Source organism: Squalius cephalus, assembly GCF_949319135.1.
Source record: "Squalius cephalus genome assembly, chromosome: 10".
Lineage (NCBI taxonomy): Eukaryota > Metazoa > Chordata > Actinopteri > Cypriniformes > Leuciscidae > Squalius > Squalius cephalus.
This window is the reverse complement of record NC_137131.1, coordinates 41,901,214-41,928,624: the sequence shown is the minus strand read 5'-3', so window position 1 is coordinate 41,928,624 and position 27,411 is coordinate 41,901,214. Positions and strand designations below refer to the sequence as shown.

The 27,411-nt window shown below is 37.7% G+C and overlaps 2 protein-coding genes across 4 annotated transcripts in view; one reads left to right on the top strand and one right to left on the bottom strand.

The window, feature by feature from the left end:
- Window positions 1-2,577, top strand: part of szt2 (SZT2 subunit of KICSTOR complex) — a 153,056-nt gene extending 150,479 nt beyond the window's left edge. For all 3 annotated transcript variants that reach the window (XM_079882932.1, XM_079882931.1, XM_079882930.1), the window contains 2 exons: window positions 597-665; window positions 1,595-2,577. In XM_079882932.1, the coding sequence (XP_079739058.1) occupies window positions 597-665; window positions 1,595-1,738 (213 nt within the window). In that variant the 3' untranslated portion in view covers window positions 1,739-2,577. The remainder of the gene's footprint in view (window positions 1-596; window positions 666-1,594) is intronic.
- On the bottom strand, window positions 2,098-14,127 carry hyi (hydroxypyruvate isomerase). The gene is made up of 8 exons (XM_079882965.1): window positions 13,781-14,127; window positions 11,973-12,084; window positions 9,425-9,539; window positions 8,242-8,320; window positions 8,116-8,165; window positions 5,106-5,175; window positions 3,045-3,179; window positions 2,098-2,774 (listed from the first exon to the last, which is right to left on the bottom strand). The coding sequence occupies exons 1-8, from the start codon at window positions 13,977-13,979 to the stop codon at window positions 2,719-2,721; spliced, it is 816 nt and encodes a 271-aa protein (XP_079739091.1). The 5' UTR covers window positions 13,980-14,127; the 3' UTR covers window positions 2,098-2,718.
- Between the last annotated feature and the right edge of the window lie 13,284 nt (window positions 14,128-27,411).

The following is a 27,411-nucleotide window of genomic DNA, read 5'->3' as shown; positions in this document are numbered from 1 at the left end:
GGGATTAAAAATTGCAGTTTTAATGGGTTTCAATGGGGACATTTTTGTCCAAAAGGCAAAAAATATTTTGTGTACATAGTGCAAAATAGATTTTTTTAAAGGAAATGGGGGGTGAAATAGTAAAATTCCAATAAAAATACACACCTGTGCCAAATGTTATGCAGTTAGCATAAACACAGGCAAAAAAAAAAAAAAAAACAATGTCCATAAGGATGCACAAGGGTTAAGTCATTATTGTCCTGGAAGGGCATTGAACTCAGAACTCAAAGCCAATGAAACCTGTGGTAAACTGGTACACGATGAGACCTCCAGTGCCTGTGTGTACTAGTTAATGTGAGCAAACACTCTGAGAACATCAGGAGAATTCAGCAGACGGCACTTCATGCTTCATTCTGTAATCAGAGATGTGGGTTTATGTGAACAGATGATCATTTCACCCTCCATACAAACAGAAACCATGTTAAAGCTTAACGCTGTTTCCTAATGCTCAACACCAATCCCAGTTAAATGGATTGTGAAGATCAAGGTTCAGTTTAAAAATGAAAAGAAACATCTGGGGTCGCAGTGTGTTTGAGTGTAAACTCTCTCTTTTCCAGGCTGTCCTGAACCAGAAGTTCACTGACTGTTTTGTGCTCGTCTTTCTGGACACACAGGCAGGAAAAACTGTGAGTTTTGTCTTATTTTTTAGATATTATATTATATTATATTATATTATATTATATTATATTATATTATTATATTATATTATATTATATTATATTATATTATATTATGTTATGTTATGTTATGTTATGTTATGTTATGTTATGTTATGTTATGTTTTGTAATGACAATTGTTTGTCTTTGGATTTGGATTATTGATGATGTTTAATATGGCTTTGGGAGGTTTTGTATATTTTGTAATATTTTGCATGCTATTGGCACCTTCCCAGGGACTGCAGATGTGAATTAGCTTTTAGCTAAAATCTGGTACAGTATATATATTGTGCATTGTCCCTGTTAAATAAATAAATAAAAATAAATTTATGTTATGTTATGTACATTTATGTTATGTTATGTGTAATGTTATAATTAGTTTATTCTAACAAAAATAGATTCAGGTAACATTTCACCAAAAAAAACAAAAAAAAAAACAGAAAACATTATTATATATTCAGTAGAGAAAATGAAACTTTCTTTTTCTCGTAAAATTACAATATCATTAACATAGTGCATTGCTTTTTGTAATTATCATTAATTCTTAATGATGATTCTCATTATTGCGATACAGTGAGAGTCTTGACAATATTACAATGAAGTGTTACAATAATATATTTATTTGTAATAATTATTTAAATATTAAATAATTTAAAAGCAGTACAACAAATACTATTATGATGCATACATTATAGGTTTCATGCTAAAAAAAACTATTTCTAAACTAATTTGTTTATTTTTCCATTATAGTGTGCTTTTATTTGCATGAAATTAAATGAAATGATCCTTCAAATAAGCTGCAATATATGTTTTTTAATGGGGGGAGGGGTGAAATGTGACGTGTCAAACCTGATCCCAGCACAGTTCCCAGAGTTCCCCTGTTCTCCTGTTCTCATAGAGTCTGAAGGTGGTGTTCAGAGAGCCGCTGCCCGCTCAGAGTCAGCCGAGCAGCAGTCCTCCACCACAGCTGGTCTCCATGTACCACCATCTGGAGTCGGTCATCAACACCGCGTGCTTCAACCTCTGGACGGGCCTTCTGTGAGCGAGTGCGGACCTCGTCAGATTCAGCTTTGAGCCGCCGGATGCGTCTCGTGTGTGTGATGCGTGCTGCGTCGGACAGGTTGCATCCATTTAAGCAATTTAATCGCCATCATTTTGCACAACTGCTAAAATGGGCCGCCCTGTTGATTTGAGTGCGGTTAACTGGCAGGGATGTAGTGGTGTGTGAGACTGCACTGGTTTGCCAAAGCCATACTGTCATCCTGTAGTCTGTGTTCATTTGTGCTGTTTATTCTCCGTCTCCTCTCAGCTGTTGATGGGAAACCGATGTCTCTGAGGCCCGTGCGCATTAGATTTATCGGTTTATCATCCAGTTTTCATCCGCGCTCCTCGAGAAACACCTGTTGCTGCAGGTTGGATAGTTTTGTGCCCCATAATGCATCACTTTCTGCAACATAATTGTCTCTACTGCCATTGCATCATCCCAAAAGTGCCTTTATGCCTTTGTTTTATCTTATGAAGTTGAGGAGAGCTTGTGTATCATATTCATCTCTTAAAACCGTTGCATTCATCATCAAGCGCGGCGTAACGATTATTCCTACTAACCAGACGACACTAGATGTGTAAAGATCGTGGGAAACCTTTGACACGAAACCTTTGCAAACCAAATGTGACTCCCATAGTGAGAAAAACTGAAGAATAATGTGTTTTACTGTTTTGTTTTCTTGAAGGACACTGGAACTTTTTTGGAAGAAAGATTTATAAAAAACGCTAGAATGTTAATTAGCAGTTCAACTGTCTGAAACTGAAATTTGTACATTATGTAAATAGAGGCCGGTTTGTAAGAATAAATGCTTGACAATAAATCTTAAATTAAAACAAGTGTTCTTTATGTCCAATGCTATTTCATAGACAGCCATGCACAAGTGAAATATTAACATGGGAGTCAAAATTACAGTCTTGGCATTTTAATACATGGTGCCCTTTTAGAAAATGCAGGAATTCAAGAAGTTAAATTGGTCCTCAGTTGTGATCGTTCCAGTATCTTGTGACCCAGTCCAGACCCGCTTCCGTGGAACCTGGAGAATCACAATTACAAATATGAATTACCAAGAATCAAATTTCACTCTATACTCTTTGTGACTTAAAAGTTTTGAATCCCAGTGTCTGCAATCAGGATATGAATGCAAGTTAGCCTTATTGGTTAATGATGTACAGTATAAGAACATTTCTTAAGCTCTTTTTGTGCAACATTATTTTCATCTTAAAAATTCATGAAAGAGTTTCATCATTAATAATAAAAACAAGAGCCATTTTAAAGCTCATAACCCTCGCTTTCCTTCACTCACCGCGAGGTTTGTATTCGCAGCCGATGTAATCCTGATAGTCCAGCTCCTCCAGCAGTTTAAAGAGGTAGGAGAAGCTGATCTCTCCATCGCTGTCCGGCTCGTGGCGGTCGGGAACTTGAGCGATCTGGATGTGGCCTGTGACAGCGATAAACATGTGAGGAGTTCATTGGCAGATTTTCCTCTGGCTGTTTCTGGCCTGATGTAGAGCAGGCTTCGTCTCGTTGACTAAAGCTACAATTATTATTGCCATAAAAAATTACATTCCTTTTCACAACCGTCACAACCGTTTTTCGGACAGCGGCCATATTGAATTTAGGGAATTTGGGGGGTCCTGATATACCCAATCATAAATGTAAGTATTCCTATGGGTTTCCTATGGTCAAAGAAGGTAAAATAGACATCAAGTTTGTATTTGTATCTCATCTGGCTCAAAAGCTATAGCCGAATCCCTTTCAGGCGGAGGCCATATTGGATTTGGCCGCCATCTTGGTCTCAGGGACCATTGGCTCGGGCGCCCTGGCTAAATCATTTCAGTATCCCCTCAGCTACATCTGTGCCAAATTTGGTGCTTGTAGATGAATTTGCACGAACAATGGGGTGCAAGGCCCCATACTACAGCCCAAACTGCTTTTTTGGACAGCAGCCATATTGGAATTGGAGGATCAAGGGGTCCAGATATACTGGGTCATAAATATAAACATTCCTATGTGTTTCTCATGATCAATTAAGCTGAAAAACATATCAAGTTTGTATTTGTAACTCATGTGGTTCAAAAGTTAAAGCCGGAACCCTTTTCAGGCAGCGGCCATATTGGATTTGGCCGCCATCTTGGCCCCGAGGGTCGCTGGCTCCGGCGCCCTAGCTAAATCATTTCGCTATGACCTGAGCTACATCTGTGCCAAATTTGGCGCTTTTAGATGAATTTGTGCGAAAATGTGCTTAAGGCCCCCAACTATTGAAATAAACTAAAACCTAAAAATGGCTAACACACAACAAATTTACAAAAAACTTTCACCAAGCTTAAAATAAAAACAGAAAATATTAAAATAAAATTAATTCAAAATATTTACAAAAACATTATAGTATATATTAATGATCCTAAAATAACACTGATGTAGAAATGACTGACACACTAGTAGTAATGCCTGTTAGTATGATTCATAAGACTGCACGATTTATGTAACTTTAGAAAAATAGGCATTAATGAATCATTCACATTAAACCAGGAACAGATATTAAAATAAAGGTTTTGCAGCAGTGCAACAGAGGAATCATTTATGGTTCCCCAAAGAACCTTTGAGTGATTCGTTCTTAAAATAACCTTTTTTATTTATTTATTACTTTGCAGAACATTAAAAAAAAAAAAAATTATGTATATATATATATATATATATATATATATATATATATATATATATATATATATATATATATAAAGAAGCTTTTTCCACAATAAAGATTCTTTTGTGCATTGAATGAGTTGTGGGATTAGTGTGTTACCCAGTGTTGGGCAAGTTACTTCAGAAAAGTAACTAATTACTAGCTACTAATTACATCTTCAACAGTGTAATTAGATCAATGTACTAATTACTCTCTCTAAAAAGGTATTACATTACTTGTTACTTTCTAAATCTCAAATCAACCTCAACCAGTTGAACAATCCAAGGATAGACATGAAACTGTTCTATATAAAATATAAAATTGCATAAATTATTCTTAAAATTATTATTTTCCATATTTAAAGGAAGATTACATTAAAAAGCAAACATTTTAACATTAGACATTACATTTTAACTGTTTAATTTAGATTTGCTCTAAATCATTCTATTTAGAATAGTCTATAAAGTGTTTACAGTAATGCAATTACATCAGATTTAACTGTAATTAAATTACAGAAAAAAAGGGAAAAGTAATTAATTACTTAGTAATGCATTAGTGTTACCCGTTAGCATCTGTCTGAGAAGTGTCATGTGACTGTAATCTGGTGACTGTGTGTTCGCTGTGAATTGGCCTTAAGAGCGCAAGATAAATTCTTCTTTTCTTTACGAGTCCCACATTTACCTGTCATTGGTAAGTATCTGCGTATATTTTGCGTTAAGTTGCCATCCATGATCTGCCAGTGGTAGATGTCCTGAAAGGAGAGAGAGAGAGTTGTGTAATCTGAAGTGACACATCTGCTTGTGTTCTGCGCTTGATCATCTTCACTGTGGGTTTTCTGAAACACTCGAGTCCTTCCTTCTCCGTCTGGAAACAAACACAGCATCTGCCTAATGCACAAACTCCCCTCTTATGATTTATTCAGAGAGCACTGAAAGTGATTTTATTATCCAGGAAAGGACAGCATGTGCAGCGCAGTCGCTCGTAATAAGAGAAGTGAAAATGACTTCCCATGATGCTTATTTCTCACTGCTGCTACAAACTAAGTTAAAACGCGGAGCACAACAGGTTGAAAGAGCAGATAACTGGATTCTAACAGAAAACGTGAGTGCTTTCACTGTGTGTTTTATAGTGGATTGCAATGTGGTTTCTTATGGAAACTTGTTTTCACCACGGCATAATGCTTGTAACACCACGGTAATGACTTTTTATCTCACAATTATGACTTTTTTCCGCGCAATTGCATGTTTAAGAGTTTGGAAGCTTGTTTCCGCCACAAAATAAAACATTTTAAGAGATAATTGCGACTTTTTATCTCACAATTGCGAGTTTACATCTTGCAATTCTGACATTATTTCTCAGAATTGCGAGATGTAAGGTCAGAATTGCATGAAATAAAGTCGCAATTGCGTGTTATAAAGTCAGAACTGCGAGATATAAACTATTCTGAGGTAAAAAATCAAATAAAAAAAAAAGTATTTTTTTTCCCCTTAGAATTGGACTTTATATCTCACAATTGTGAGTTTATATCTCACAATTCTGAGAAAAGATGTCAGAATTGCGTGATATAAAGTCGCAATTGTGAGAAAAGTCAGAATTCTGACTTTATTTCACGCAATTCTGACTTTATATCTCGCAATTCTGAGAAATAAAGTCAGAATTGCGAGATGTAAACTCGCAATTGTGAGATAAAAAGTCACAATTATCTTTTAAAATGTTTTATTCAGTGGCGGAAACAAGCTTCCATAAAGAGTCCTGTTACACAACACCGTTTTCAACTAAAACTTTGGTTAAACTTTATTTTCAAGTGACGTAGTTACATTGCACTCGAGTAAGTACTGAATAAAATTAATTAACTACATGAACTACGGTGTTTTAGGAACCTGAAAATGCAAACGGGTTTCAAAGTGCACGTTTTTGAAGAGATATACCGTTATCGTCTCTGTGTAAACTACAAAAACGTGAATTTGTGAAGACAGTGACGTCATGCACATGTGTATTACGTGTTCAGTCTCTAAACCTTATGCGCCAGAGAAACAAGGGGAAATAGAATATTGTCTGTTGTAAAGTTTTCTTTCATCCATGCAAGACCAGGAGACGTTGGGATAAGCAGAAGTGATTTATTTTGATCTTCGCTGTGTGTCGTCTGTAGTGTTCTTCCAAGTCTAACTGAGTTCTATACAGTATAGTTTTTATACATTTACAAGGAGGAGGGACTTTTGGAGGTGGAGACAAATCAAGACAAAGCATAGGCATGAGTTGATTCAATCAAGAGTCAGCATAACACTATCATTCAAATGATCCAATCAGCCTGACAGCATCACCCATACCTTCTTACTTTGGGACCATGACACTGTTCCGGATACAAAGGTTAATGTCCGCCACCTGGGCTGCTTGACTTAATCTTCTTTGAAATATCATCATCTATACCTCACATGCTAAAATCAGTAACCTCATTTAAACATTTAATAAATTTGTTATTCCACAGTCCCCCGTTGTCTTTTAACTTTGTTTTTGTGGTCGCTCTGTATATAATCTATATGGCATTGCTGTCCAGGAGTAATTAGCTTTTGAAGTGCATTTACTTAATGTAAAGTTAACTAAAGTTATCATGATGACTGTAATGTTTAAAGCAGATGTCTTAACAAATGTCAGTCAACCGGGAAGATTTTAAAACGAGCCGTTCATCCATTAATACGCAGACCGGAAGACAAAAGACAGCGAGCGCAGCGCTGAAAAGGGGCGGGGCTACATAAGGTCTCTAGGTGTGTAGTGTTTCTTTACAAAGTGACATCGCCATCTACTGGCCTGGCAGCAGAATACAGCGTTTTTAGTCGTTTTCACTGATCCGTGTGAACTGGGATCATTTCGACAATGTTGTCGTCTATACACGAAAAACGCAAAGAAAAAACTTTTCAGTTTTTAGTACATCACTGTTGTGTAAATGTAACCTAAATCTCACAATTCTAAGTTTATATCTAATCTCAGAATTGCGAGAAATAAAGTAAAAATTGCGAGATAGAAACTCAGAATTATCAGAATAATTCTTTTTTTTATTTTAATCTGTGGTGAATACAAGCTTCAATAGTTTCTAGTAGAGATGCACCGATTGATCGGCTGGTGACCGGAATTGGCCGATTTTCACGTGATCGGCCATGACCGGCGACCGGTCATTAAATCAGTCATTAAAGAAAAAAAATTAAATCGGAATTGGCAAAAATCGGTATCGGCAGGTCAAACTCAATGAAAAATCGGAAATCGGAATCGGCCTAGAAAATTGTAATCGGTGCATCTCTAGTTTCTAGGGTGTTGAAGCATAAAAAATGTAATTATTTTATATATTTTTCAAATTTCTTTAAGTTAAATTATGAATACTGTAAGACGAGGTTTGTCAAATCACTTCAACGTTTAGAATCACCTTCAGACGTTTTCCTTCTCAATAATCCTGAAAAAGTACAAATATTTGATGAATATTTGAATAAAATATTGTGTTAACCACAGAGGTTATTTCTGGCCATAGACTTGTCTCCACTTCCTTCCACTATAGAAAAATGAAGCCAAGATATCCTGTTGACATCTTGCTAGCAGTCTCTCAATTCATTTAAGATTGCAAAAGCTGCATGAATAATGATGAAATAAAAGCCTTGACTTCGGGGAAAAACTAAAACGCTTTGCAGAAAGTGTGTTCACTCACCATCTGCATCCTGATGCTGGGATGACCGACTCTCTGCAGAATCACTGCAGCTACGGGACAAAAACACACACGTAAATGATCTGGAATCAAAACACACAATCATCCACGGAAAAAGAAGAGTGTTACCCTGGTGTGGGGAGTGGAGGAAGTATCGTGGATCTGTGATCCTGGTGTTGATGGGCTCAATCAGTCCAAGAATGCCTTCCTGTACAGTAAAGAGACACAGCTGATGTTTTCTCATCTAATGTGTCTTAAAAACACATTTATTCCTGTGATCATTACTCCAGTCTTCAGTGTCACATGATCCTTCAGAAGTCATTCTGATATGATGATTTGATGCTCAAGAAACATTTATGATTACTGTTGAAAACAGTCGTGCTGCTTCATAGTTTTCAAACGAAGGGCATTTATTTGAAATAGAATCTTTTGTAACATTATAAATGTCTTTACTGTCACTTTTGATTAATTCGATGTATCCTTCCTGAATAAAAGTTTTGGGGTTTTTTTATTCTAAAAGATAAATATTGCGTCTATGGAATGTAAATAGAAAGAAATGAAAATTGTATTGAATTAGAACATAAAGACAGATGACTAAATGCAATTGTTGCATAAATAAGCATAAATTAATTTACTTATATTTTAATGAATTTTTAGTGATTACTGATTAAATAAGCAGTCTTAGCTAGGGATGCACCGATATGAAAATTATGACAGATAACCGATAATTATTTATATTTGAAAGCCGATAACCGATATATTGCCTAAAATTTTTGAGAGCCTGATTACAAAAACAAAAGCCTCACCATTTAAATCCATGACCCAGGCACACAATTATGATGTTCTCATTATAAATCTAAGTAGCTGATATGACAGATTAGCGCTGCTCATGTTGCACTTTACTGTATTTTCCTTTTCAAAGTGATTCCAATCATATTTCAAGCAATTCAAAACCATCATGTTGAACAGTGCGCATCTGAAGAGTCTCAGCTGAAGGAAATAATCCATTATTTATCAGCTTTAATACATCAGCCAAACTTTCTTATCAGGCCGATAACATTAAAAATGGACATATATCGGCCGATACCGATATGGTGGCCGATATATCGTGCGTCCCTAGTCTTAGCTTAGGCTTTACTATTTCTTCCTTTTAAAAGCTATTATGATTGACAGCTTTAGCATGTAAAAGGAATTAGCCTACTCTATCAAAACCACAGCTGTCATTCTGAAATGAGGAGACTAAAGAAAACTTCACAGAGAATCTGGTCCTCTGCCATGTGACTCATGCTGCAGTGAAGGGGTCAGAGGTCACCTGTGAGAGGACACCCGCTGCATGTTTCAGGTTCTGCACAAACGTGTCCTCCATCTCCATGGCGACGGCAGATCGGTCGGCCCCCGCAGGAACCCTCCCAGCCATCAGGTGGATCCTGGAGAGAAACACCAGCGTGAGTTCCTCGCAGTAAAACACGGGAAAAGCGGACCGCCTCCGGCAGACGGCTCAAGATCGGCTCAAATCTCATGTGAATGTGTTAGATAAGACGTTTGGAGGTCTGGGGCAGAGATGATTTCAGATGATCTCAGTCTATTTTAGTGAGGAACAGCGTGAACCTTCGCGTCTAGACGCTTAAGTTCTGTTTCCCATTCTCTCAGCTTCAGTGCGCATTGAGCGGAGGCTTAGCATAATGTGAAGGGAACTATGAGCGGTTCACTGTGAATATAAATCAGGTCATTGAAACAATGCATCCCTGTTATAGTTACATTAGGCATGTTGTGTCCTAACCAGACACCGAGACACGAGCAACAAGCAATAAAAGTGATCTCTTCCATAAATCCCACACTTCATTTTGTTCAGTGTTTGTATTGGTTTGTATTTCTGCAGCATCAGACCGGGTTTCCCGGCTCAAACTGAATTGCCATAGAGCGCTGGAGTGATGACGTATTTCTGCAGGCAAACCCGGAAGTTCATCATGATAATCTTGCGTTTATGAATTATAAAGCCTAAATACAGAAGTAAAAAGCTAAACGTATGCTATAAAGAAACTACACCACAGTCACATGACTTCAACATCACCCTCACTAAGCTTCAGTTTTATTTATAAAAAAACATTTTGAGGTAGAATAGTTTGCAAGAGCACTGACTATAAACACAATGAGGCTGTAAGAGCGACTAGTGAGTAGATTTGTGTCTCATTTAGACACTTGATAGCAACCGCCTTTTTCAAGACAAGTAAAAGATTTAAAAATCACATTACGTCATAGAATAAAATATGAAAATATCTTGAACTTGTGTTAACCACAGAGCTTATTTAGGACCATAGACGTGTGTCCGTTGACATCTTGCGGCAGTTCCTTCATTACGTCACGGCATCAAGCTCCCGCTTACAGACAGCTGTCAATCATGACGCTACACCCTGTTTTTATAGCATCTAATAACTAACTAAAACCAAACGTATTGGTAAAAAAAACACTGTTGAACATGCATCAGTGTGATACAAATAAAATGACAGAAACCACCTTTCCAGTGTATTTGGATTTTTTTTTAGTTTGGCTCGTGTCCCATTCGGTCACATGGAGAAGGCGGGGTTTATGACCAATACTGGGACCATCGACATGCTTCAGCTTCACTTTTCAGCACACTTATTTCAGGCATTTAACCAAAAAAAAACATTATAAAACACTGAGTGTGTCTGAAATCACATTCTCTCTTGAGTATTTTGAATAAGTAATTTCTTCACACCCGCTGAAAAAGTATGTTCTATATAGTATGAGTTTGTGTAGTATGAATGTAATCTGGACGTACCATGTTGTCATTATCATGTGACCTACCAGCGTCAGTTCACTGCCATTCACAAATCCTCTCCCGTGGCCTCATGGGATAGTAAAGTGTCCATCATATGCACACTTCAGAATCTCACTGGAAGTAGAAGCTCATCGGGGGACTTTTTGCCTAGTCTTTTATGAGTACTGTGAATTTAGACATATTTCTTTTGTCACATACTGTTTTCGGAAGCAGCCGATGACTAGCCTGGGAAAACCCAGACAACTTCCGGCAAATTCTGATTTGCTCTGCAAGTAGTCTGGCAAAGAGCTCATTCAAGCCCATTTCCATGGCCTAGAAATCACGGCACCAATCAGAAACGTTGGGGCGGGCTTTACACGATGACGATCGCTCTGATTGGTTTTAGGTCTATCCAATTGCGCCCAGAGGCATTTGAGCGACGTCCGTTCAACTTTTAAATGCATTATTATATTCAAATTGCAAACACATGAGGACAGTCTCCAAGAAAGACCCACTGGCAGATGAACGTGCTACTACATTTCTCTCCGAAACGGTAGGAAATTAAATGAGATTTAATAGAGGATTTTAACTGTGACAAGATGATTGACAGGGCAGTTTACGTGACAGGATGCACGCAACAGATCCGTCCGATAAAGATGACGAAGTAGTATGTCCCAAAGCTTGCCTACTTTTTTGCTACACATTCAAAAGTAAATACATTTTCTTCACAAAAAGAGTACATACTTTTATGGCGTAGTGTAACTTTGGGATGCAGCATATGGCTTCACACGATGACGATCGCTCTGATTGGTTTTAGGTCTATCCAACTGCGCCCAGAGGCATTTGAGCGACGTCCGTTGGTGACGCCCCTTTGGAAATGATTTGTCTATGGAGCTTTGCCAGACCATAACCAGGCTAGCCGATGACTTCAGGACAATGGAACCGGAAGTGCTAAAATGCTAAAACTCGTTTCTGGGTTTTGGTCTACAAACATACGTCATCCTCACAGCCCTCTGTTGGACTGAGATCCTGCTCTTCATGCATATCAAACACCAGTCCAGAGTAAGACTCGCACCAGTACCTTCTGCAGTCCAGTGCTTTAGCGAACCGCACCGCCAGATCCAAGCCTTGCCTGAACTCCTGCTCTCTCCCGGGAACAGCACACAATCCCAAATCTCCTGCATCTAAATCTCCTGCAGGACAACATATAACACATAAGAGTCATCATTCATTTCAGGCCATTATGACATTATCAGGGAGATAAACCATCCAGAAAGGTTTGCAGCATATATCTTTACAATATACATTTTCTAACTTTTCTTTATGACTATTTACAAATTCATTTTGATTCCTGGACAAAAATCCATTTATGTTTGTGTTTGTAACTTTGATGCACAAAATGGTGGATGATATATTAAAACCTGATGATGGACGGCACACTAAGACTGAAACTATCCACAACACAGTTTGAATGAGGTGTGTGTTTTAAAGCTGAATTAGGAAACCGAAGAGGGATTTCACTAGTGTTAATGTGCGGTGCAACAAGTCTTACATCAGAGCAGAACTGCATCAGATCAGTGTAACGGGTTCACTCTTCCCCCGAGAGTTGAGAAAGGTCAGATCTATTCCATTAAGCAGTTTTATCTGCATATGAAGCACCATTATGTCTGACCAATGAACTGAAAGTTATTCTATTCCTGTCTTTGATAAACACCCTTCAGTGATCTTTAACTGTGAGCTGACAGGTTAGAGAGCTCTCGTTATATCACTGCCATTACAGTTTCACACGTCGCTTTCATAAACTATCTATCTGACTGACTATCTATCTATCTATCTATCTATCTGACTGACTATCTATCTATCTATCTATCTATCTATCTGACTATCTATCTACAGTATCTATCTATCTATCTGACTATCTATCTACAGTATCTATCTATCTGTCTATCGTCTATCTATTTTTCACCTGTCTTTCATTCTCTGACTATCTATCTATCTATCTATCTATCTATCTATTTGACTATATCTATCTATCTGACTATCTATCTACAGTATCTATCTATCTATCTGTCTGTCTATCGTCTATCTATTTTTCACCTGTCTTTCATTCTCTGACTGACTATCTATCTATCTGACTATCCGTCTGTCTGTCATCTATCTATTTTTCACATGTCTTTCATTCTCTGACAGTCTGACTGACTGACTATCTATCTATCTATCTATCTGACTGACTATCTATCTATCTGATTATCCGTCTGTCTGTCGTCTATCTATTTTTCATCTCTTTCATTCTCTGCCTGACTATCTATCTATCTATCATCTGTCTTTCTCTCTTTGTCTGTCTATCTATCTATCTGTGTCATTCACTGTGTGTTATGGTGCGTTCAAGTCCTCCTGGGAAGTTCGTATTTATGAGATGGGAAGTCGTGTTTACCACGGTATGTGCGTTCAAGTCACTTTCGTCGGAATAAGATGACGGTTTACATTCTTTTAATTAATTACACAAAAACACAGCAAAGATCTTAAACTTTAGTTCTAGAAAATGAAGAACAAATAAATGTGCATCAGGTGTGCTTTGTTTTATGTTTTTAATTAACTTATGAAAGCCACTGCAAACGTTATCGTATATTACATTGTTATATTGTAATGCCATCATATATTGTGCAGGCAATTACTCCGCTGTAGATAGAAAAGCCTGACACTGCTAAATACCTTTAAGTATTGTGGTATTCCGCCATGTTTCTCACTGACACGCCCCCAACTCGGGGCTTAAAGAAAATCCCGAGCTTCCCACTCGTATTTACGACATTGTGGTGGCGTTCATGTGCGTTCAACTCGTAAATACGATCTTTACGAGATGACTTGAACGCACCATAGTTTCTGTCTTACCCGGGGGGGTGTTTATGAGAGCAAATTCGAGTCCAGTTTCATCCTTCACTGTTTTTAACTCTTTCAGGTCCGCGTTGTAGATCCACGCCGCCTCGACCGCTCGGAACCCCGCACGCGCCGCGGCGCGCATCCTCTGCGTGAACTCCGGCAACTCCGTGAAGAGCCAGGAAATATTGGCACAAAACTTTAACGGGGCCATTGAAACGTCTGCAGCAGGACAAACACACACAGCCGTATGAGAGATAGACAGCAAAACTAATAACTAACCGAATGATCAAGGTCCAGCGCTTATTGATCAGCCACACGTGCTCAGTGTTTACATCCTCAGATCAGCTGACTGAACACGTGTCTCTCTGCGCGCATGCGCACGGACGCTTAGGCTGTCTGTCATGTTTACCTAATTTTTAATATTACACATAATTACATATAACTTATATTTAACAATAATGCATGTTTTATGTTAATAACAATATTAATAATTATTTCATTACAATTATTAAGGTTGATGGCTGGTGCTATTGTCACACTTTTACTAGTTTCTTAGGGAAGGTTTAATATCCAAAGCCAGTTTCTTGTATGTACACAAACTTTAAAGTCTTGACTAAAAACCTACTAAACAGAAATTGAAAAAAAAAAAATCTATAAAAAAGATTTTAACTTAACCTATAGTGGTGAATGTTGTTACACTAGGCATTAAACAACCTATTAGAGGCATTTTAGCCAAAAACACTGTCAGAAAAAAAACAAGTAGGATATGTGTTACATGTCCGTAATTAGTCTTTGACTTAGCTTATTATTACTGAGTACAATTTCCAGTAATTTAGACTTAACATGAACTTATCATGGTCATGCTTTAGCCGATTTTCACATTTTGAAACATCTTTGTCTCTTTTTTCTATCTTGTAACCTACAGTAGCTTTAGCAATATTGCTGTATGTCTTTAAAAGTCATTACGTTTAAAGGGTTTCCAAGCTGACAGAGATAAAAAAGTGTCCACAAAAGCACTTGAATGTGAGATACAGAAAGAAACGGTGGTGCTGAAACCAATGTTTGAGGATGATTACAATGAGCAATAAAGGAAGCGCTGAAAGTCCAAATGCTTTCTGCTTCGCTGGCATATATGCCTCATGCAAGATGTATAGAGACAGTATTCAGAATTTTTATTGTTGAGATAATTATATGTATTTAATGTACTTTTACATGACAACGATGTACTAAAAACGGAAGCTTTTTTCACATATAGATGACAACGTTGTCAGAATGATCCCCATCCATGAAAACGACTAAAAACGCTGTTTTTTGCTGCCAGACCAGTAGATGGCGATACCGTTTTGTAAGGAAAGACTAAGCGTCTAAAGACTCAACATGTAATACACATGTGCATGACGTCACTGTTTTCACAAATTCACGTTTTAGTAGTTTACACAGAGACGATAACGGTGACTATTTCAAAAACTTGTGCTTTGAACCCCGTTTTCAAAAGTGTGTTTTCAAGCCCCCAAAACGCTGTGTAAATGAATGGCCAAAACGTTTTAGATGAAAACTGTCATTAATGTTTATACCTACTGTAAGTTTTTTTCATACTCATTGAGCCAGAAGGTGATGTAATCCTATGTGAGTGTCTTGAGTATCATTCCATGTTGTTTATAGTAAATATCCAATGCAACATCCGCATGGAGGTCAGGAAAGGTTAATGAACCAGCTGGGCACAAGTACGCTCATGGAATATAAAACCTGCAGAACTGAGAAGAACAACACATTATATATAAGCAATGATGACTCACATTAAAAGTCAACATCACTGACATTATTAAGTTGCATCTCTCCATCTTCAATAAGACAATCACTCCCTAATGCATTATGCAAAACATAACAAAAATACAACTGTTTTTATTTCCCAGATGATGGACACAACTCACATGCAACACGTCCGTTTGGATAATTTATCATGAAATATTGCCGGCTGTTTCACGTACCATTTAAAAGAACAAAATACTAGGCAGTGTATAGTGTGCGGTATTCCATAAATAGTAAATCTATATGTAGCAGTAAGCAGATGGTGGATGGTCTGATGCACACACACACACACACACCCCTAGAGAAGAAAGCAGGAACTGCCGTGAGAAAGCAGGGGTCACTGGAGCAGGAAATTGAAAGTGGGAGCGTTTAGACCTCTCAGGTCTGAGCCCTAACAAGCTTCAGCTACAGTGTGACAGCCAGACGCCACTGCACTTATCAGTCCAATCTTCAGGAAGAACTATCCATCAGCGGGACTGGACCGATCATGACTGCACCTCTGCAAGAGGAGGACAAAAATTCATTTAAAGCATATTTTGTATATTTTCTTTAAAATCCAAAATGTCCTGCTTTGTGTTTTTAAAAGTGCCCCTATTAGGCTATTTTAAAGGCTCCTAGTTTTGTTTTGAATGTCTCCTATAATTTTTACATGCTTCCAAGTTCAAAAAACACTTTTCCTCCATAGACTGTAAAAAATATGGACATAGCGTCTGTGACGTCACCCATAGACTTTCTGAAGAACGGTTTTGAAGCCGTTTATGGGCGGCGCCATCTTGGGAAATCCTAATAAGTTATAAAACACCACACTGCCTCTTTTCGTTTTCATTTAAAGAAATCTTAAATATTATAGCCACACAAATGTGGTTCAGGCAACGCGCATTGATTATATTCACTGCATATAACGTTAGCCTATTTATAACAAAACCAAATATAAAACTAACCCTGCCTCTTTTCGTTTAAATATAATATAAAAATATTAAACATTTTAATATGGTCCAGGCAATATGTGCATTTGTACTAAACAACAGATGTTGCAGTAAACAACAGTACAGACCATCTTCGTTGTATTAAAATTTAAAATGACAAAACTCAACCCAGTCTCTTTTTGTTAAATTTCACTTTTATCAATATTAGCCATTATAAAAGTATAATAAGTAAAAGGTACAAGAAGCTATACAAATAAAGCAAACAATTCAGTCAAACATGCAAAGTCAGCGCTCTAGTCTAACGTTAACCATACAACGGTAAAGTTAAATAGCTTATAAAGTTATGAAACTTCACTTAGCCCTCAGCCAAAACGATTGGCCAGGGAACAAATTATAGATTCATGAGACCAAAAATCGCCCGTTAGATATACACAAGACGAATTATATCTCATGTTTAACCACTACAGAGACGCCAGAGTCAGCAGCAAACCTCAGAACGACTAGCCGAGGAAAAGCTGTTCCAGGCGGGGTACATGAGCGCCGAGCACCCGGCGATCGCCTGCATCTCACAACCTGGATCAAATTTTCATAAATCTTTATAAATAAACCACAGATTTGAGCTTTAAACAACTACATTCTCTCCTGAAAAACTCTTAAAACTACATTTCATGATACAGAAACAGTAGTATTATATTTCAACTGTATATTAAAAAATGACGCTTCTTATGTTGTCATTCTCCTTGGCGCAGCCTATGCTTGTTATCAGCTGTCAATCAAGCTGTCAATCAAAGTTAACCACGCCCTTATTTGGCATACATTTTATATCTAAATACTATCTAAACTAACGAGTTAGAAAAAAATTCACCCCCCTCACAGTTGTCAGGCACTCGGAACCTATCGAAAAATACAATAAAAGTCCATGGGACCAACCTGTAAAAACATGAATTTATGCTGTGAAAACGGACATTTTAACATGGGGGCTATGGACATTTGCTCCCTTTTGTGACCTGCCCCTAGCGGATTTTCGATGTATTGCAGTTTTTCGCACTTCCAGGTAGGCTTAATTTTTCAGATTAGAATATTGCCCCTTGGTTTCCTCACATATTGCAGCATCAGCTCTTTTCTCACAGTGTCTGAAACCGTTCGATGAAGGATTCAGTCTCTCTAAACCCCGCCTCTCTGAGAGCTGCTCTGCTCTGATTGGTCAGATGACCCAGTCTGTTGTGATTGGTCAGGAACCAAATGCTCATTATCATATCTGAATCTCTTGATATGCAGTGATACGAACAGTAACGATGGCGTGGGTTTTACCGTATCAATCTCATCAAAGTGGATTTGCTTTGTCAGCAGAAAACAGCGTCTTCTCGACATGAACAACATGAACCAAACTCATAAACTACAGTGATTGAGGGCGGGGCAAAGAGACGATGTTCAGCCAATGAAAAGCATTATGCAAATTAGTTACAAACCTATGTAGGTTAGATCAAAAAGCAAGACTGGAATTGCTGACGAATCGTTTCAGAATCACTTCTTTCTTTTAGGAGACAATAACTCTCCTATTTATTTATCTGCACTTTAATTTTTGAAACTTTTTAGACCTTTTACATTCACAAACATCTCTATTACACACTACATTCCAACAGTCTAAAGCTCATAAGCCTCTTGTTTGAAGGAATGTAGGCCATGTTTGGTGAACGTAAGCTGTATGAGGAGCAACAAGTATAATACAGGAGATATATTCTTTGGTTGGCAATTTAAAAAAAAAAAACACCAAAGTACATGAAATCAACCCAATTATTTTACAAGGTAATCATTCCCCGGGATCAAAATATAACAATAATTATGGCGTAACCCTTTTGATGAGACTATTATGTAAATCCAAGGGTGTTCACCCATAAGTGAATCAAACTCATAGACTATTATTTTGCAGAAATGGCTCAATCTTAATTGCTGTAAATGATGATTACCTGTGTGCTTTGGACTGTAATGTTCCCGGTTTGATGTGCTCTAATTTTCCTCCGTCATTATTGTGCAGTAATCCACTGTGACCCGCTATCCGGTGGGGCATTGTGTTGCCATAATAACCTGGCTTTGGAATGATGTTTTGGGTTCTGACGGGAGAAAGAGTGCCCGGAATCTTATTACCGTATAGCTCAGGCGAGCATGTGCTTCCTAACAACAGCGAAACCCAAGCAGAATTACAAATCAAGGCCAATCCCTGGACCCAGGCTGAGCAGAATAGGAGAATAATAATATCTCCGGCAACAATGAAATTAATCATAGGAGGAAATGGATTTGCTCTGTAGGGGAGGCAGTGAATGAGGGGCCGCATTTGATACATAGTAAATGTCACTACTGGAAAGAAAGTAATAGACCCTGTTTCTTCATTGGATATTGAGGACGGTTAAGAGCTTTGGGCTTGTGTCCTACTCAGTGAGCTTTTAGTTAACAATGCATGTCCTCATACTTCTGATATTAGGACGTACTTTAAAAATTCAAGAGAAGCATGTTGAAAAGAACTGCTTTAAATGCAAATGAAGCGAATGTATTAGGAACAATAACGTGCCGCATATGCACACCATGTACACGTTTTGAAAAGACGCAGAGGAAAAACAAACCACAAAAGACACGATTAGCACAAAGGTCACACAGTTACAGGCTTTCATACATAGATATGAGAGGTCGATATTACCCTCAGTGTTTTCTTCCTTGTTTTTAATCTTTAATTCTCTGTTCTATGTCTAAGACATGGAAAAGAGCTTTTCATAACTTGGAAATTACTTTTGGAAAATGGATTTGGAATGACATGAAGGTGAGTAAACACTGACAGAATTATAATTCTTGAGTGAACCATTTCTTTGATCAAGGACACTGTGAAAGCGATAAGCGCATTTTGCTGCATGTGTCACTTGTGTCAGCTCTGAGGCTTGTGGGCCGGCTATCATGTTTAACATCCTGTTTAGCCAGCTCTCTTTAGGTCTTGTGCATGCATTTTTCACCTTCTCACATGTACTAAGACTTCATTTAGTCAATTATTCATCAAGCCAACCTGTATATAGGTAATTCAAGAGGAAATCTGCTGCACGCAGTGCAACAAAAAGTTCATATTTTCTATTCTCTTCTGCTCGGTGCTCTTTTGTTTGTAGAACATTGCATTGGTATTTGCTGCATTTCGGCATGAATAATATCAAATCTGATGCATCCGTGCCATTTTTGTAAACACAAAAGCTTCAGTAAAGAAATTCTAAAACATTTTATGAGATGTTAACCATTGAATGATTGAGATGTTAATGACCACATATTATTTTGAAGGGAAATTTTTTTTTTTTTTTCAGTCCAAAAATTTGAAGCAACGTCACAATCCTCACACGCAAGAACTTTTGTTTTTTTTGTCTTTCACATAAATATAAAGGTTTGGAACAAAATGAGGGTGAATAGAAATGACCAACTTAACATTTTGAAGAGAACCATTGCTTTAATCAAAATCAGGACCCAGGCAGTCAACTCATACGCCCATTAATACAACCACCCAAGAATAAATTCAAATAGGCGAGTTTTAGAGAGGGACTCGAGCAGAAATCTGCACTTCCAGCTGTTTCAGAAATGGAAACGGTTACCTAGCGGGAGCAACTCAAAGAACTATATAGAGATTTGCCTCTTTCATTGCTGACTGAGATTGGCGCTCACCGGGTGCAGACATTCGGATAACGCGCTCGATAAGCGAACCACTGTGGCGAAACGTGGAAAACCAGTCTTCTTCAAGCTTGCGAGACTTATAAGTGCTCTGTCTCTTTGCATCAACTCCATTATCTCTCGTGCAACAGGCAGTCACACTTATTCTAATGTACGCTAAAGCTAAGCGCTGACACGGCTCGATAATGGCGCTTTCACTGGATTCTGCCACTTCCACAACCTGCAGATGGGGTCCAACGTGCTTAACTGGTCCAGATATAAAATAATTAAAGTCATCCATTCATAATGTCTCCCCAAATGGAAAAGCAAATTTGGTTGCGCTTTTCGCGGGTGCCGAAAAGGAACCAGCAAGCCGGATGGAAAACAATTACCGGCTACATGTGAATCTGAGCTTGTCATTTTCCTCTGTATTCAGACTCTGAGGTCACGGCTGATCTGTCAGCGATGAGTGACAGAAGGCGGGAAAGGTGGGTGGATTGTGGGTATATATATGAGAGACAGGAACGCAGTAGCAAATCGAACAGACAGCTTGAAAAACCTTTTGCTCTCGCGCTCTTCCTACGATTGAGAAAATCACGGGGGAAAAGTGTGTAAGATCAGGGCCCGTCTCACCCACACAGAGCTCTGTATTCTTTCAGCACAGTGTGATGGCACAATCAACCCTTTCACTGCCTCCCTCCAGAGATAAACATCACACGTCTCGCAGAACGCACTGTCAGGGGCCCTTTATACAGCAGCCAGGCCCACAGACTGCTTTTAATCATTTAATTATGACACAAAAAAATCAGTCTTTTCCCGTATCTGATAGCGGTATTTTTCTACACGCACTTGTCAGTGTGCTTTCCCTCCCTTAAGAAGTCTCCCATGGACAGCAATTAATCCATTTTTAGGATGTGGTGGCGAGCCGCCGAAGATCGTGCAACTAATTTGCGTTGAGAATTACAGAGAATCGTGAGCACCTGTTCATCTAGCCTAGTTTCTGCACAAATTAAAGATTTATATACATATAAAATTTACATGCATTTGGATTGCACAGTTTTATAGATAACTATTAGATCTAATGTGATGCATATTTGTGGGTCATGCACCCATTTGAAATGAAACCCAATGGAACAGGTAAGAAACGTAATATTTTTGCATTTAAATAGAAAAATCATGCCATAGTTTATTATTAACTCTTTGCTTCTGTCTGGTTTTATTTAAATACTCATGTCAACATCAAATGGCTTATGATCAGCTGTTCCTTATTCAGTTTATTCAGTTAAAAAGTATGAACATAATATATGGCTATAGCTGCACCAACAATATTCAATTACTTAAAATATATGAGACAGAACAAAATTGGATTTATTGATGATATATAAACCTGTTTATTTAAAACACATTTAGTTCACATTCAGATTTCTGTACAATTACAGAAATCTTGCCTGTCCTTTCCCGTTTCATTTATGCATGACTAACAAATATGCATCACATTTTGTTAACTGTTTTATATTAAAACTGTGCAAACCAAGTGGATGCATATTTTACATGCATTTCAAATACATAAATCTCAATTTTAGCCCTTAATATTGTGAAGATGTGACCACCAATCTCAAGTCCACCGCACAATGGCCAACATGTTCTTCCTGAACCCTGGAAAACTCCTGTTTCCAAGGAAACGCTTTCCTGTGCTTCTCCCTCGGGACACTATCTCCCCTCGGACTCCAAACTCCTAACTTTCTCTGAGTCTCGGAGGGATCTTGGGTCCCAGAGGACACCCGGCACACTGCCTGCACTCCTACTTATCTCACATTCACCACTGCATTTCAGTCGCCTGCAAATATATAAATAATGTCACCACACATCTAGAACTGATCATGTGGCAAATGTTTAAATATCTAAATAAAGAATAAGCAATGAACACAATACTAGTTTCACTCAGATCTATCCATGAAAGACTACAATCATGGGCACATTTCCCGGTTTGGTAGAAATTATTTTATAGTACATTATGATAGTGTTTAATCTTAAATTCATTCTTCTATAAATGTCATTTCTAGAAAAGCTGCATTTTTCTGAATTTTAAGTTCCCCATATATATGACAGATAACTTTATCATCGCATTTACAACTCAGTAATTCCAGAGGGTACAATTTTGCTAGGACTTTTTGGATTATAGTCACGATCAAAAATGTTCGAAACAGCCAACCAGAGAGCAGCATTTCAGCCCAGTCTGATTGGCTGAGTGGGAGCAGAAGAACAGAAGCAGGATGCAAATAAATTATAAGCTCATAAATATTAATTGTGCCATGCTGATGTTGTTCTGCAGCCTTCCCTGAGTGTCCAATCACATAACAGCATGAATATTAATGAGCCATGCTTTAACCCTGGAAGAATTGAGAAGTTCACAGGTCTCAGAGGATATGGTCTTAGCCTCAGGAGTGCTCGCATCTGTCAGCACACAACAAAGCACTTGCATTTGAAAGCTGATATAAACAGCACCTAAGATGCACAATTTCCCTGGAGATAAACCATCAGATTCAGGAATGTGACCCCCATCTCACCCATACCATCACACTGACTCTGTATTTCCGACTGTAAAGGAGAGAATAGGGAGCTTGTGAAAGCATCACTGGTTCCTGAGAGGGGCGACAGTGCCAGGATTTGACTCAGCACATGTGAACTAATTTCTCCCTGTTCTCTATTCCTTATGCAAATAAACGTGGGATGAATGAGGTTGGCCTGCAGTGTGAATTGAAACCAGTCTGGTTGCTTCTCATTAAGATAACTGATAGCGTGACACTTTCCGTGCCAGGCTGAACTTGTTTCATAGGATTATCTTAAGGGAGAGCCACAGCAGGCCGTTAAGTGACGCTGCTCCACATATGTCTCTCCGGGGGACGCTGGTTTCCGAGCTCGGAGACGTCACGGTGCCTGTGTGAGAGATGAGGAGAACTGCTTATCGCTCACATCATTAAGTATGTCATTAAGCAAAACCATCCTATTTGATTGCTACTGTGGGTATTCAGATAGCTAACAACCAGCCCTCTGAGACCAGATATTTTGCTTTAGGAAGAGATGTAAGTGAGCCATTTTTAACCCTATAATGCCTATATCTGATACATGAATTTCTCTAAAAAATCCACATGAAGGCCTCTAAATTACCAGCATGATCAATTTGCTGGAAAATGGCACACAATCTACATGCCTGCTGCTGTCTGATGGATATAGACTATACATTTTTAGTATGCACTAGTATAATTGTAAAAAAAAAAACATCCAGTTTCAGGTTGTGTCTTTTTGCTGTAAAATCTTTAATGATTTTTTTCTGAAGTATTAAATGTAAAATATTTCAAGATGAACATTTACTGGACCGAAATTAGGTTACATGATTATGCATAAACAAGTTTTATAAACATCACGTTAAAATGTATCAAATATGACATCAGGCTCCCAAACATCATTGTATTGCATTGCATTTAAATGTCATATTTATATATATTTTAATACCATCTTAGGTTACTATCATTGGGAGATATAGCCTAAGGTGGCAGCTGATATTTATGAACTTCATATAATTTGTCTGCTAGACTGTTATAAAAAAATTATTGACTTAGTTGACATTACAGCAATCAAAATGTTATTTTACTTTTTGGCCATCAGCATCTGCACCCAGGTGCAAATTTTTTGTTTAGGTCTAGAGCTGCATAATTAATCATACAAATAATTCTAATTAATTGTAATTATTTTAAAGGGGTCATATAATGTCATTTTTGTACAAGCTAATATGATTCTTTAGGGTCTAAAGAATCATCTTAAACAAAAGACAGGAATTATGTATCCTGTATCCTGAAATTAAATCGTGAGGAACCATATTATTATGTATTCCACCAGCCAACATGGATGAGAGTGTAGCTATAACTTATGGATAAAGACAGTATTTTTGAGTCTGATTATTAAAGTCATAAGATTCATAGTGCATGGTAGTAAATTCATTATTCTGTATGGTTTATTTAACCTCTCTTTCCCACCTTTCAACCAGATCACAACTGGATCATTTTCCTTCCAGTTGAGCCGTTTACATGAACACTTTTCTTTCTGATCGAGCTATCAGTCGGTTTACTAACTTACATACAGTTTGCATGTAAACAAGCCACTGCAAACATTCATAAAACAGACAAAATGACTAAATCTCTTCACATTTTAATTCAAAACATTGTCTTGTAATTGTAAAGAACTGAATTCTTGATTTGATGGTCGATGCTTGTCAAACTTTACAGTTGTGTTTTATCTATTTGAATAAGCATTACCATTTATGTAAACCTATCTGCATCTCACTCAGTTTAAAACAAAACCTTAAAGGGGTGGTATAATGGTATTGTGCCCTTTTCATAAGATGTAAAATAAATCTCTAATGTCCCCAGAGTGTGTATCAGAAGTATAAGCTCAAAATACCCCACAGATGTTTTTATATAGCATGTTAAAAGTGTCACTTTTTGAGGGTGAGCAAAAACACACCGTTTTTTGTCTGTTCCTTTAAATGCAAATGAGCTGCTGCTCCCGGCACAGAGGGCGGAGCTTCAACAGCTTGTGTCCTTTTCCTCACACACACATGCACTGAAAATTTCAAAAACTTTTAGCCTTTTATGTTCAAACCGAAGTCAGAAAGATGGAGAGACTCAAGAAGAAGTGACAACATGTAGAAGCAACAGGACATTTCTGAATGGTTAGTTGATGAATTTATGTAGCTGATGTGTAGTTATCTTCTAGTCATTGATTAGCATATTCTGTCTTGATAATCTAAAATCGTGTTCCGGGGGCGGGTTTATGTAAATTTTAGGGTTGGTGATGTCACTAATCCTGGAGGAATGTCATGTAGTCCCAACCAGCCGTTTGTTGTAGTCCTTAAAAAGCGATTTCTTTAAAAGCAAATATCTCCCTTTGCTTTGAACTTTGAGCGTTGTAACTTTGCAGATGTTGTTTATGCTCAAACAGCAACATTACACACTAACTAAAGTTAGAAAAGTCATATCATAATCAACCACCCCTTTAACACTGATGCGATACTATTGGCATTCTCATATAATACTGCATTTTCTAACCCTTAGTGCAAACGCTAGTTGTGATCAATTGTTACAGTGATGTTTTCATCAAACACCACTAACAATGCTTGCAGTCTTCTTTTCATATCTTTGAGCATTCAGAAAGATCATTACATGCATCAGATCTGCTGTTCTTGATCATTCTGCTGAACAACAACTATTGTTCTGTGGTTTAGCTGGATGGTGTGTGTGTTTCTGCTGGTTCAAAGAGCCTTGTCACAGCATTTACTTGGGCTTTCATTTAGTTGGAATCTTTCAGGTGTGCGCCGTAGATCAATGGAGGCTTTTTCTTCAATAAGCAGCTGCGGTTGCCTCAGAGTCACATTAAAACAGCACATCTGTACGCCTCAGTGACAAAACGTTGTGCCTATTTCCCTCAGCCTACGTGCATAAACGTCTCTTTCAGCGGCATCCGTGAATCACGGCCCTGCTGGATGCTGATGGCCTAAAGTGAAGGGTAATTTGGGTAACTTTTTCCCACAACAAAAGCCAGGCTGTCAGAAACGATTTCAAGCTGATTCCAATTTCAGGAGACAACATTACCGTCTATTTCCATTATCTACTTAAGTGTGAATAAGATGTTACCTAACCAAACTCTGACTAAATTACATGAGAGATGTCACATCAGGACCCTCGTATTGTAGTGAGATCACTTTTTTTTCCTACTGGATGTTTCTTTGGGTGGGTAATTTCACTCAGTAGATGCTATCTCAGAAGAGGATTTTACACACCAGCTTTATTGAGTACAGGCATTTTTACAGTCTTATATTCAGCACCAATAATAGAGTTTTGACGTGCTGTAATAGCATTGGTTTGCAGTATATTTATAAAGGTTGGGCGTTTTGACCAAAACCATTTATCACATATGAGTAATGGTATCTTATCTTATAATAGCCTACGTCAGATGTTTTTGCTTGAAATTCAGTAAATATAATGGCTACTTTTGACCATATGTATCTTCTGCCGTATAAACGGTATTGCAAAATCTGTGTCGTTTGACATTTTCTATTGTTGCACAGTATAGCCTCATACTTCTTTGGCAGTATAACCCAGAGGTCTTGTGTGCCGTGAGTGCATGTTGTTTGTTGTATTGATGATAAAGTCTTTTCGTATTGATTTCTGTGCTGAGACCTGAAAAGCCAATAATGCCGCGGGTCATTAATTATTTGTTTTAAACAATTAGAAACTCCATGAGCGGTTGAGATGGGATGATGCAAGTCAGCTGTAAGAGCTGCGAAAGGAGTTCAGTGTCCGTATCTGTGAGAACATCTCTTATCTGCAGAAGTGTAAAGTTTGATGTGAGTCTTCACATGTCAGTCGCCGTTGTTAAGTGGGATGTATGTTCTTTCTTCTTCAACCGTCCAATGACACATGAGCACTTCCATGAAACTGTCAGGTTAGAGAAGGGAAACCTGACGGGAAATGTCACCTTGTGATTGATTTACAAATCTGCTCTGTTGTACGAGCAAAACCACAAACCCCCTACCGAAACAAACAGTTTTTTTGTTTTCAATAATTGTTGCCAAATAGATTCAAAATGTTTAATGCATGAAATCATTTTCTTCTTCTTTTTATTATTCTTGTTTCTTGTTTCTCTCTCCAATATATTTCATTATTGTTTAATTTTATTTATAAAATATGGTAATTACAGCAATATTTACATATTGAAGTGGTGACTTCTGTGGACACTTTTAGTAATGATGCAAATGAATCATTGAATTAGTTGAAACAATTCATTAAAAGGGACAATTCGAGAAAATAAACCCCCTGTAACAATAAAAAAATGGTTATGTGTGTCAGTTATTGAATGTCTAAACAACAACAAACAAACAAACAAACAAACAAACAAAAACCCATCAGAATTGGTTGTGTAAAAAAATATGCAGCTTTAAAGATAATAGAGCGCAACAGTTGGGTTCCAGAAGTAAAAACTCCATTCATTTTCTCCATAGGGAAATAGATTTTTAACTTATAAACCATATGAAGACATCCTTACTGTGGGCTACAGGGTTCTCAATCGATAGTATTTGCTTCTGTCGAAGCCGTTAGCCTTCTGTCGAAGCCGTTATTATGTTGTGTTTACATAATATATGTGTGTGTACTGTGTATAATTATTTTGTATATATAAATA

Coding starts and splice junctions, on each gene's coding strand:
- hyi (XM_079882965.1), bottom strand. CDS start 13,979: ATGGCCCCGTTAAAGTTTTGTGCCAATATTTCCTGGCTCTTCACGGAG. Junction 5,176..8,115: donor CCAGCATCAGGATGCAGATG/GTGAGTGAACAC, acceptor CTCTCCTTTCAG/GACATCTACCACTGGCAGAT. Junction 3,180..5,105: donor CAGATACTTACCAATGACAG/GTAAATGTGGGA, acceptor TCGCTGTCACAG/GCCACATCCAGATCGCTCAA.